We start from the raw sequence: 11,462 nt of genomic DNA, 5'->3' as shown, positions 1-11,462 counted from the left end.
CGTGTGGAACACACAATTTAAGGAAATTATGAAGCCCAGCTGCATAGATGTGACCAACCCATGTGCGACTATACTCAAATGAGGTACTGCACAGTATAGGAAGATGATGATGAAAAAGTTAATTAAAGTAGTTTCGTAATTATTCGAGGAGGCAGTGCAGTCGTATCGAGATAAATATGTATCCTAGGCCTATATCTATATACTAAAATGTCAACTAAGTCGTACGAGCATTTAATTTATTTCAATTTGATGGTTTGGTTATCATTCAAACCATTACAAGTCATTATTGCCCCCACCTAGAAACGTGCCTTACACAATAATTGCCGACTGAAGTTGATTATTGGTCAACTGAAGTTGATAAGTTACCAAGCTATAATTAATATCATAATGCAAACAACTAAAGTAAACGTAGAATATTGATAGCTAAGGCGTGTATACTTTGAACTCTGCTATGATATATCATACAAAACGTTTGGTGAAACCTGGAACATCCTAGTTGTGCATCAATATGGAAACACGCAAGCAGAGTATTGGATCTAAAATATCAGCCCATGGTTCGACAACATCAAGCACAGGAGATGGAGAAGCAGTCGGGCTTGTCCGCCAACTTGGGGTATTTTCATTTTCATCGTTAATTATCGGAACGGTGATTGGTTCTGGTATTTTCATTTCTCCAAAAGGAATTTTAGAATACACACATACGGTTGGATTATCGATGATAATATGGGTGGTGTGCGGTTTAATTTCAACGTTAGGTGCTCTAAGTTATGGAGAATTAGGTACAACATTCACAAAAGCTGGAGGAGATTTTATATACCTTTTGGAATCGTTTGGGCCTATGACAGCGTTTCTGAGAGTTTGGACATGTCTTGCAGCTGTTAGGACTGGCACGTGGGCAGTTCTTGCTATAACATCGGCTACTTATATTTTAACTCCTTTTTATCCTGGTTGTCCTGTTCCAGGATTGGCTGTCCGTCTTCTTGCTGCCACGATTTTGTGTAAGTATTTATATAGATTGATTAAAAAGGTCGAAAGTTCCCCAATCAACATCATTGACGGTGTTTCAATAAAGTAACACTAAACAACATGTAATACAATAATTAAGTTACAATGAGTCCTGACCATCTGTAATCTCTATACAAAACAACATGTAATACAATAATTAAGTTACAATGAGTCCTCACCATCTGTAATCTCTATACAAAAAAGTGGAAATGATTTTCATGACACGGTTCTTAGATAAAAGGTTTGTTGAAGAATATTAAGAGTTGGTAAAATAAATTATGTATGCTATTGAATTGTTGAACTTTAACTTGTCTATGACGTGAACCAGTTAATGCTCATATCTCTTCATGTAAACAGCATATAGCTGATATGTTTGTTTTCATTGCAGGTGCGGTTTTCTTAGTGAATTGCGTCAGCGTTCCATTAACTTCTCGTTTGAATGTATTTTTCACAATTGTTAAAGTGTCTGGTTTGATCGTGATTGTCATAGCTGGTATTGTGCTACTTATCCAAGGTGAGAATGTTATCTGCGAGGAACAAGAATTATTTAATCCATCAGATACATTGACCAACACTTCATCACTATCGACGCTATTTCGTCTTCACATGCGGCTCAAAGCACATATAAAACATGGTCCAAACTTCATTTGTTTCTTTGATTGTTGACAAAACTGGTCAAAGGGGTTCATCCCAATAGATACTAGCAAATTTAAACTCACAACTGTAGGATGGTAGAAAGAGAATGAATGCATGCACGTGTTTACGCCAAGTAACATGTCCTAATGGTTAAGATAAGTTATTTGTTTCTTTCAGGAAACACGGAAAACTTTGAAGACCCATTCAAAGGAGACGGGAATTTCAAATGGATAGATCTTCCTCTTGCATTTTATTCTGGCCTTTTTGCATTTTCTGGTTGGTAAGTTGTTACTGGTAAACAAAATAACTTCATATTAGATTTACTATCCAACAATATAGGGAACAACTTGATTGTTTATTGATTGGTAATGACAAATATATTTTGTCTTTATCATTAGGCAAATTACAGCTGCTATGGTAGAAGAAGTGATCAACCCATCAAGGTACGGTATATCAATCTTTAAACATTCTTTAGTATATTGAAAGTACTTTCTAATTTGCATTATTTAACAAATATAATTACAATTTTCAGAACTCTTCCTGTTTCAACAGTCATCGCCATGACAGTGATTACCAGTGTATACATCATGGCAAATATTGCATATTTCACTGTTCTATCACCAGCTGAGATTCTTGCTTCTGACGCTGTTGCATTGGTAAGTACCGTATTGCTTTGTTCTTTGCATCACTTTCTTTTTCTTTTTTTTCTTTATTCATTTTCACACTTGTGCCAAACAGCGCATAGAGACTATTTGTATTTTGCGCTATATAAATTTAAAACCATTAACCATTTATGTTTGTTCTTGACGCAATAACCTCTGCCATCCTTCTCATCAGACTTCAAATAATCATCATTTTATAGTCATCATTATCGTTTAGTATGTTGCTTTTGTAGAGTTTTGGTCAGAAGGTGTTTGGAGACTGGGCCTGGATATTATCTCTTGTGGTAGCGTTTTCTTGTATAGGTGCAATTAATGGCGGGATCTTGTCCACTTCAAGGTAATGTTGACAACCATTTTCGCTCAAACCGAACATTTTTCTGAACTTTTTTTTTCGCGTCGCATAGAAGTACGAAAGTTGATGCAACCTCATTACATTCCCGTTTCGATCTTTTTTTTCTAAATAATTTCTCATTTATAAGAAATATTTTTGCAGGTTCTCTTTTACTTAGACCTATGTTCTTATTTGTTTCTCCTCTTAGAATGAACTTTGCAGCGTCACGTGAGGGTCAATTACCTAAACTTTTATCAATGATTCACATCAACTTCAAAACACCAATGCCGTCTGCAGTCATTATGGTAATTAGCTGCTTGTATTTTGCAACGTAATTTGTCCAAATGCTTCTACGACTACTTAAAGTTACATCTGAATTTCTACAACTGAATATAGTTATAACTCGAGTTAAATACACACTATAGAAAAATGACCTAGATAACGTTGTGGTATTCCTAGGATTTCTGGTTGATCACCCGGCAGGCTAAAAAAATATATCCAATTTAGTATCACAGAGTAGCATACAATGCAGCAGTTTTATTTTTCTTTTTCAGATTCCAATTGCTTTGATATTACTTGTTGGGGACAGTGTGTACAGTCTTATAAACTACTTGAGCTTTACCCGTTGGTTGTTTATCGCTCTCACTGTTGGAACTGTTCCTTACTATAGAATAAAATACCCGGACTGGGAACGTCCATTTAAGGTTTGTTATTGTAAAAATCAGGTAGGCCTACAGGCTGAAAATAGTATATGGCGATCTAAAAACGTACCGACCAAAAATGACTGTGCTGTAGTTTATCAATTTTGCATTGTTGTTTTGTATTATTTATTTATACTGGGTGACCTCTTCAGTCAAAGACTGGTCTCCCATAGGGCCCAGTTATGCTCAGTTTGATGGGTAACCCCATCAAACCCACTTTTCTACGCTCATGTTTAATTTATGTTTTGTTTTTTTCCTCAGGTGAACTTAGCAGTGCCAATCATATTCACGTGCTTTGCGTTGTTGGTCGTTGTTGTATCTCTTTACTCTGCACCAAAGGATTGTGGGATTGGACTAGCTATTATGCTTGCTGGTATCCCTCTTTATCTCATAGGCGTGCGATGGACAAACAAACCATCTTGGTTTGACGAAGGAATGGGTAAGTTTTACAAATTACTGTATAATATAAAGTATAATAATAAATTGCTACGAATACTTTAAACACATTCACTAATTCATACTTTTCTTTTATCTTCAGATAATTTCAATTTATTTTGTCAAAAGTTCATGTTGGTGGTTGAAGGCGATAAAAAAGACGATTGAACCTAAACTAGAACTATACATTTATATATTAAGTTTATGAACCCGGTATAAACCTCCACATATGGACACTGTATTACTGGCTCTCTATGGTCCCTGTATCACTCGCCATCTATGGACACTGTATCACTCGCCATCTATGGACTCTGTATCACTCGCCATCTATGGACACTGTATCACTCGCCATCTATGGACACTGTATCACTCGCCATCTATGGACTCTGTATCACTCGCCATCTATGGTCCCTGTATCACTCGCCATCTATGGACTCTGTATCACTCGCCATCTATGGACTCTGTATCACTCGTTCGCTATGGTCCCTGTATCACTCGCCATCTATGGACTCTGTATCACTCGCCATCTATGGACACTGTATTACTGGCTCTCTATGGACTCTGTATCACTCGTTCTCTATAGACTCTGTATCACTCGCCATCTATGGACTCTGTATCACTCGTTCTCTATAGACTCTGTATCACTCGCCATCTATGGACTCTGTATCACTCGTTCTCTATAGACTCTGTATCACTCGCCATCTATGGACTCTGTATCACTCGTTCGCTATGGTCCCTGTATCACTCGCCATCTATGGACTCTGTATCACTCGTTCTCTATGGTCCCTGTATCACTCGCCATCTATGGACTCTGTATCACTCGCCATCTATGGACTCTGTATCACTCGTTCGCTATGGTCCCTGTATCACTCGCCATCTATGGACTCTGTATCACTCGTTCTCTATGGACTCTGTATCACTCGCCATCTATGGACCCTGTATCAGTCGTTCGCTATGGACCCTGTATCACCTTCCAAATATGGACCCTGATTCATTCTTTACTTTGTACCTTGTAACTTCCTATTACAGTCCTGCATCACTTTCCATTAATGGACCTGAATATTAACCCTGATCATCCTTCTCTCTGACTCATGGGGTCTCATATCTTATGTCAACAGAGGTGCGTATATGTATATATATAAAATGACTCTCTCTTCTTTCATAAATAAGAAATATAAATTGCAGTTTCTAAATGAAATTGCAATATTCTATTAATAAAATAATGACTTAAAATTATGTAAATATTTAGTTCTTTAAAACATTAATGAAATCTGTAATAATACAATAAGTTTTCTTAAATTAAATAAAACAGAAATGTATTATAAAATGTATTATATTGCATCAAGTTTTTTTGTTATATTTAAAAATGTCAACCCCTTCAAAATCGTTTCACATTATGATTTATAAGATTAAGGGTTAGTTACATTATTCAACGGTGGTTATACTTCAGGTGGATTTGCTCAATAAAATAAATATATATTATAACTTTTACTAATCTATTAAATATCATAGAAAGCCCTACATACTATTTAAATATAAATTCAAAAGCACACACTATTTATATATTTAGTGGGTTTATAAATTCGGTGGAAGCACACCGGTTTTAATTTCATCTATGATATAACCAGGGAGGTAGAAAAGAACATTTTGTTACCTCCCTGATGTGTTCCTCTACTACTACCACATTTTAGTCTATGTAAGTACACTTTTCTTGTTGAACAATAAGTACAAGTTTCTGCAACCAAGTTGTTATGTAGCCTAAAAAAATAAATTGCAGAATTTTAATTTTTAAAGGGGGTCCTTTAGCAAGGTAGTTTGGGTTATTTACCATAAAACCTATTGCTGTGGGTTGGCATAAAATTGTTAAGGTTCCAGTGACCGCTTATTCGCAACAACTATGTATGTGACGGGCATAACACAGTCCTCATGACTCACTGCTTCGCTGTAACATGTTGATATTTTATCTCTGTATACTGTTTTCTGCGACTATTTATATAAGCGTCTTATCAATTTTTTAAACCATGAATCTACACAATGCAGTTTTAAATAAAATGTAACTGTGCATGTAAGGATTATATTTTGTGTTGGTTATGTCATGTCATTATAGTTTATAAAGTTTTTTGTATAAATATTTGTAAATATACAACTCTCCCAAATTGCAAAAGCAATAATGGACACTCTGAAAACAGGAAATTCTCCCAAAACAGACTTTTTTTTGGTCCAAAAGTTCTCAAATATTTTGTTACCATTAAAAACACATTCCAAATACTAGACACATAAGACCAGCCCAAATATGTATTGGGAATGTATTCAAATATTCCTATTTTTGTGAATTGCAATTTCAGACTTTACAGTAAAAATTAAAATGAGTGTACTCACTTTGTTTGCCAATGCATTGTCTTCTACTGATCAGGTAAACAGGTATCCCAGAAAGCATCAGACCTAAACCAATGCCACACTCAATAGGAGCAGAGTACAAACTTAGGGTGACCAGGAATAAACAAAACAACACAAACGTGATGGGTACAAACAGAGGAACCTGAATCAATATACAAATGATAATAACAATATATTGCAAATGATCTTGTGCAATGAATGATTTGATATATATTATACATAATAATATTCAACATTGAAAATCAAAATTAATGAAAATACATTAATATAAATACTATCTTCAGATAACAGTCAGGGGAAAAATGGCAAAAGGGTTCATACTTTCTAGGAGTTTTATCAGATAATCTATATTGTTTTGACAACTCTTGTAACATGACCACAGTGCTGATTTTGCCATTTTTCTTCTAACAGATTAGAACCAAATCTTTTGTTAACGAAAAATGACTTCACCCAAACTTCACCCTACCTTAAATGGTCTGTTCCATTCTGGATGCTTCCATCTGTTGTATAGTATGGTTGATGCAGATAATCCGAGAAAAAGCCATTTGGTAAAACTTAAGTAGTTTATTAGGCTGTAGACACTGCTACTTGTTAAACATAGCAAGCAAAATGGAACCTATCAACAATAACAAAACATAAAAAGCATGATTTTTGGTTTTTATTATTTGCATCGCTTGCTTATAACAATTGTTTTTTATTTAAGTGTTTTGTGATGCTTTTGTGTTGTTTTTTATCGTTTGAAAATTTTTGGAAATATTATAGCATAATTATAGTTTTGTGGTAAATACATCAAAATTAGAAAAAAAAAATGTAATGACAAACCATAATAAGTATAGCAGGTATTGGCGTCTTGCAGTTAACTTGAATCATTGAAAAGAAAGAGGGCAACTGTCCCTCACGTGAGGAAACAAAATACATTCTACAAGAAAACAATTTGAGATACAAGGTAACTTTCCCTTTTTGACGACTGACGACAAAAGTATGTCATGTAAGTTTTTTGTGTGCATGCAGGATAATTAGGTAGCGTGTCCTCGCTCCTCATCTCAACACAGGTTTGATGATTTCTAGGTCCAGACGACAACCAACGACACATTGATTGACGATTGTGACGACCGACCGACAACCAAACTACGTCATGTTATATTGGGACGTGTGTTTGATGGTTTCTACAGTAGGTCCAGGCGACGACCGATGACACATCAATTGACCTGACCTAGGTTGGTCGTCGCAATACGAATGCTTAAGTACCTTACAAACTAACTTTCAATTTGTATTTGTTATTGCTGAATCTGGTATAAGGAACACAGTCAATCCAACTGACCTTGATGTACTAAGAATTGAGGCATTGGCGGACCCAATACAAGATGCTGACACGGTCAGTGCGATGATCCACGACATCTTATTAAATGCAGATTGCCAGTAGGTCTATCAAAAGAGTGAAATGTTTAACAATCAATACATCATATAGATCATCAAATGTAGGGTATACTAGGATTAGTATGGGGAAAAACCACCAACCTGAAATGACCCTTTCCGAAAAATAGTATATACTGTATACAGCAGAGTGTATACAGTACAAATTCATATTAGTTTGAATAAGCACTTTAACATGTTTGTGATGTGATATATTATAGTTTTGTTCTGTAACTTCTTTTGTTGTAGAATGGACAATGTAATGGGGTTCATTTTGTGTACACATTGGGTACAATGGTGTAAAGCAACTCACCAGGGCAACGGCCTCAGAGTTGAGAATATCGTCAACAGACAGAACAGTGAAGTAGGACACGTTGACCAGAAGGTATAATGATGTAATAATCACCATGGAGATGATAATAGCAACTGGGATGGTTCTGCAGATGGAAAAAAAAAATGAAAAAATATGATATATACTGTAAACCACAATTAGTATTATAATATGCTATTTTTATTACTAATTTAATTAAGTTTATATTAGTATTAATTGGTTTGTTACTCGCTGTTGGTTGTGTATAAAATAAAATAAAAATTGTTCTTCCCCCTTTCTTTATAATAATAATAATAAAATGGTAGTCTTATATAGCGCCTAATATCAATGTTTCTAAGCGCTTATGTCTTTTTATTTACCTATGAGGTCTCTTTATTTCTTCAGTCATTTGAGGAAGACACTGCCTACAAACAAAAGGAAAATAATTTGATAAAAACTTTCTTTAAAAAAAAATTGTACTTAAAAGTTATTCTTTAAAAAATGACAAAAATAAAATCGTACCATCCAGAATATGCATACATCCCTGAATATAACGCTAGAGGAAGTTTTGTGATTTCAATGTCTGATTCAATACCATTCGAGAAATTATCTCTATTACCTGAAAAAATAATAATAACAATGAAATAATTTAAATGAAAACCTGGTTCAGTTTATTCCAGAATGTAAAACTGCTATGCATGTTCATTTGTGCGTGGAGATGCCATTTTAAATTTAGACTTGCCCTCTCTCTCGTTATCTATCTGTCTGTCTATCTAAGTTTTTATATTCAATTCAATTTCTTTATTGCTGCAAATGCCATCAAGGGCTAATATCCGCTTAAACATACTACATCATACAAAATATACATATTTACATTTAAAATTGTTGTTATCATTACTATATTATTATAGGTCACATCTTAAGGGCAGTTTTTAAGTCAAGTACAGAAGAGGAAGACACGTTAAGATGAAAAGATTGAGCGAGAGAGAGTGAGTGAGAGAGTGAGTGAGAGAGAGTGAGTGAGGTAGAGTAGAGTGAAGAAAACGAGTAGTATGTCCTTTAAAGGGAAGATGAGAAGAGTGTCGATTATGGCGAAGGGCCATTGACATAGTACGAACAGGAGGAAGAAATGGACGAAGTGGGTGTTCAGGGGACTGCACGATGGCACAAAGACATATATGGCGCCCAACAAAGCGCCTAACAATACTAGCATTATTTATTAAAAAGAAAAGTTTTAAGTTGATGTTTAAATAAAGGCACGTTTAAAAAGATATTCTCTAGTTATTTTTTATCTTGTTACTACAACTATTTTTAGTTTAAATTAAATTAGATTCCTTGTGTGTCAAAAAAAGAGTTACTGTGTTAAAAACTAGAGTTTATACACCTTCATTTACAAATCTACAGTAGTGTTCGAATATTGTGTACAATACAAGGATCTGTACTACTATATTGATAACCAAATGCGTGCATAGGGACTTATTTCACCTTTAATAAATAGAAATATTCCTGGTACTAAAATGATGATGAGTCCAAGAACTTTCGCTAATGTTAGGAACTGTTGTAACCTTGACGTCCATTTAACACTTACACAATTCAGGTAAAACAGACAATCTATAAAAAAAATAGAGTAGAATTATACAAATTATATATCATACATAATATACAGAATCAAGATTGTAATATTGTACAGGTAAAGGTTTGTATGGCGATTAAAATGTTTGGTAGTTTTGTTGTACATGTTTCCAAAAAAGGAAGAAAAGGCATCATTTCTGCCTACACTATCAAACTAATTTGAAAAAAAATTGTGTGCTTAAATATGGTAGTGATATGCCCAAATATGGTAGCTTTATAAATGACACTGGGGTCCTGACTTAAAGTTCAATGAACTTACTGTGACCTCCATCCACTCATATACACTGTATATACTTATGTTAAAACTGTTTAAATTCATTTGAAGAGTGGAAAATGAACGAAACTGTATACTGCGGGTCACAGAAGATATAAGTGTGAGATAATATATACACTTACACATTGATACTAATGTAATCAAACTTGTAACAATATCTGGAACTTCCTGGCAATGTGAAACCAACGGTTTGACAATGTAAACAGAAGCTGTTAAAAGGACAACCATGATGCTTCCAGAGCGTACTGCGACCAACGAAGTCCAAATCCGCAAGAAACCGAGCATCGGTCCAAAACTTTCAAGCAGGTAGACATAATCACCACCAGACTTTGAGTAAGTAGTGCCGAGTTCTCCGTAACAAAGGGCTCCAAGTGTGTTCGCAACGCCACAAATAACCCATAACATTAATGATAAACTGACGTCAGGCACCTCTTGAAGAATGCCTTTCGGTGAGATGAAGATTCCAGACCCTATGACAGAACCAACTATTATTGAAATACATGAACCAAGGCCTAGTTGCCTTTTAAGTACAATAGGAGAGTCGTCTGCAGCAGCAGGTGATGATTTAGGGTAGAGTTGCTCATCCTCATCACTTGTTGTAGTGTCTTCAGCAAGCAGAGGTACAGACTGTCCAATAAAGTTGTTCATTTTTATCTGAAAAGAAAATTGAGGGATAAATAATGCTATTCCTATTATAAAATTGTACAGTATTTAAAATAAAATGACTTTTGCTTTATTATATAGTTTTAATTATTGAAACAGATACTACATAGGCCTAGTTCTAGTTTTACAGTAGCTTGAATTTCACCTCCTGGCCTAGTACTACTGCACAATAGGACTAGCCCTAGCTAGTAGTAGTTACTAAGTTAGTATACAGACAGTCTGGCTTCTGCTGCAGCATTCATCAAAATGCATGTAGGCCTAGGCTAATAATATAGATTGAAATAGGCCTATAATAGGCCTATAATACAGTATTCTATTAAATTATTAGTAAATAAAATAGTAGTATTACCAACTGCTCAGTGTACAGCACTGAGCTGCATCCATAATATGATGACAACAAATATGCTACTTCAATTTCAATGGGACGAGTCGACCTGATCTCTTTCTCCCTACTGCTTTCCACCAGCAGGCTGAACTAGGTAGAGGGCTCGCTAGCATAAACAAAATCTTGTTATTTAGCTAGCTAGACGGAAGGCCGTATTACTATTAGTTAGGCCTAACTTAAAAAAAGGAGGCTCTAGCAATTAATCTAGAAATTAAAAGTATACTACACACGTCAATTCGTCAAGAAGTGATATTCATTGCAAAGTCCCGAAAAAATCAAGGGAAAACATTCCATCTGCTACCTCTTTATAGGCTAGGCCTGCCGGGTGTAGCGTGCGTGCAGGATCGGGGGATGAGACTGGCTGGAACAGCGTACTAGACAGCTAGCTAGCTACTATGCATACTATACATACAGTGCTGTACACATGCGCAGACACGACGTATAAAACGTGAAAATTGTGACCCCGTTACTGACCTCGTTAGAAAAGTTTCTTCATTGTTCAATTGTTTGCATTTATAAATCATGTATGCTGTTTGACCAGGGAAGAGTTAAATTAGTAATTTAACTCTTCCCTGGTTTGACAAACACTTATTATGATTATTCTTTCTTTGGTTTGAA

At 35.2% G+C, this 11,462-nt stretch overlaps 2 protein-coding genes across 4 annotated transcripts; one reads left to right on the top strand and one right to left on the bottom strand.

Annotated features, from left to right (window-relative positions):
- Positions 1-423: 423 nt before the first annotated feature.
- On the top strand, positions 424-3,938 carry LOC144850479 (cystine/glutamate transporter-like). The gene is made up of 10 exons (XM_078707760.1): positions 424-998; positions 1,394-1,519; positions 1,819-1,921; positions 2,040-2,084; positions 2,174-2,297; positions 2,537-2,640; positions 2,843-2,939; positions 3,189-3,338; positions 3,597-3,774; positions 3,874-3,938. The coding sequence occupies exons 1-10, from the start codon at positions 509-511 to the stop codon at positions 3,936-3,938; spliced, it is 1,482 nt and encodes a 493-aa protein (XP_078563886.1). The 5' UTR covers positions 424-508.
- LOC144849485 (cystine/glutamate transporter-like) lies at positions 3,857-11,191 on the bottom strand. Of its 3 annotated transcripts, XM_078706402.1 has the most exons (12): positions 11,075-11,180; positions 10,809-10,950; positions 9,919-10,450; positions 9,376-9,501; positions 8,413-8,509; positions 8,271-8,315; positions 7,894-8,017; positions 7,489-7,592; positions 6,990-7,086; positions 6,634-6,783; positions 6,150-6,309; positions 3,857-5,528 (listed from the first exon to the last, which is right to left on the bottom strand). In XM_078706402.1, exons 3-12 carry the CDS (start codon positions 10,442-10,444, stop codon positions 5,458-5,460), a joined length of 1,500 nt encoding a protein of 499 aa, XP_078562528.1. In that variant the 5' UTR covers positions 10,445-10,450; positions 10,809-10,950; positions 11,075-11,180; the 3' UTR covers positions 3,857-5,457. The 3 variants fall into 3 exon arrangements, 2 of the variants coding, with proteins under 2 accessions (XP_078562528.1, XP_078562527.1); XR_013613977.1 differs by lacking the exon at positions 10,809-10,950 and having other exon boundaries at positions 6,150-6,250; positions 11,075-11,191; XM_078706401.1 differs by lacking the exon at positions 10,809-10,950 and having other exon boundaries at positions 11,075-11,191.
- Between the last annotated feature and the right edge of the window lie 271 nt (positions 11,192-11,462).

This window comes from Antedon bifida, chromosome 8 (genome assembly GCF_963402885.1).
Source record: "Antedon bifida chromosome 8, ecAntBifi1.1, whole genome shotgun sequence".
NCBI classification, from domain to species: Eukaryota; Metazoa; Echinodermata; class Crinoidea; order Comatulida; family Antedonidae; genus Antedon; species Antedon bifida.
This window is presented reverse-complemented; position numbering and strand designations above follow the sequence as displayed.

Excerpts from the sequence above, each read along its gene's own strand:
- LOC144849485 (XM_078706401.1), bottom strand. The coding sequence starts at position 10,444 with ATGAACAACTTTATTGGACAGTCTGTACCTCTGCTTGCTGAAGACACT. Across the intron at positions 8,018-8,270 it reads GAAATAAAGAGACCTCATAG|AACCATCCCAGTTGCTATTA; the intron begins GTAAATAAAAAG and ends TTCCATCTGCAG. Across the intron at positions 7,087-7,488 it reads TCAATTCTTAGTACATCAAG|AATGTATTTTGTTTCCTCAC; the intron begins GTCAGTTGGATT and ends GTTTTCTTGTAG.
- LOC144850479 (XM_078707760.1), top strand. The coding sequence starts at position 509 with ATGGAAACACGCAAGCAGAGTATTGGATCTAAAATATCAGCCCATGGT. Across the intron at positions 1,520-1,818 it reads TATTGTGCTACTTATCCAAG|GAAACACGGAAAACTTTGAA; the intron begins GTGAGAATGTTA and ends TGTTTCTTTCAG. Across the intron at positions 2,641-2,842 it reads GGGATCTTGTCCACTTCAAG|AATGAACTTTGCAGCGTCAC; the intron begins GTAATGTTGACA and ends TTCTCCTCTTAG.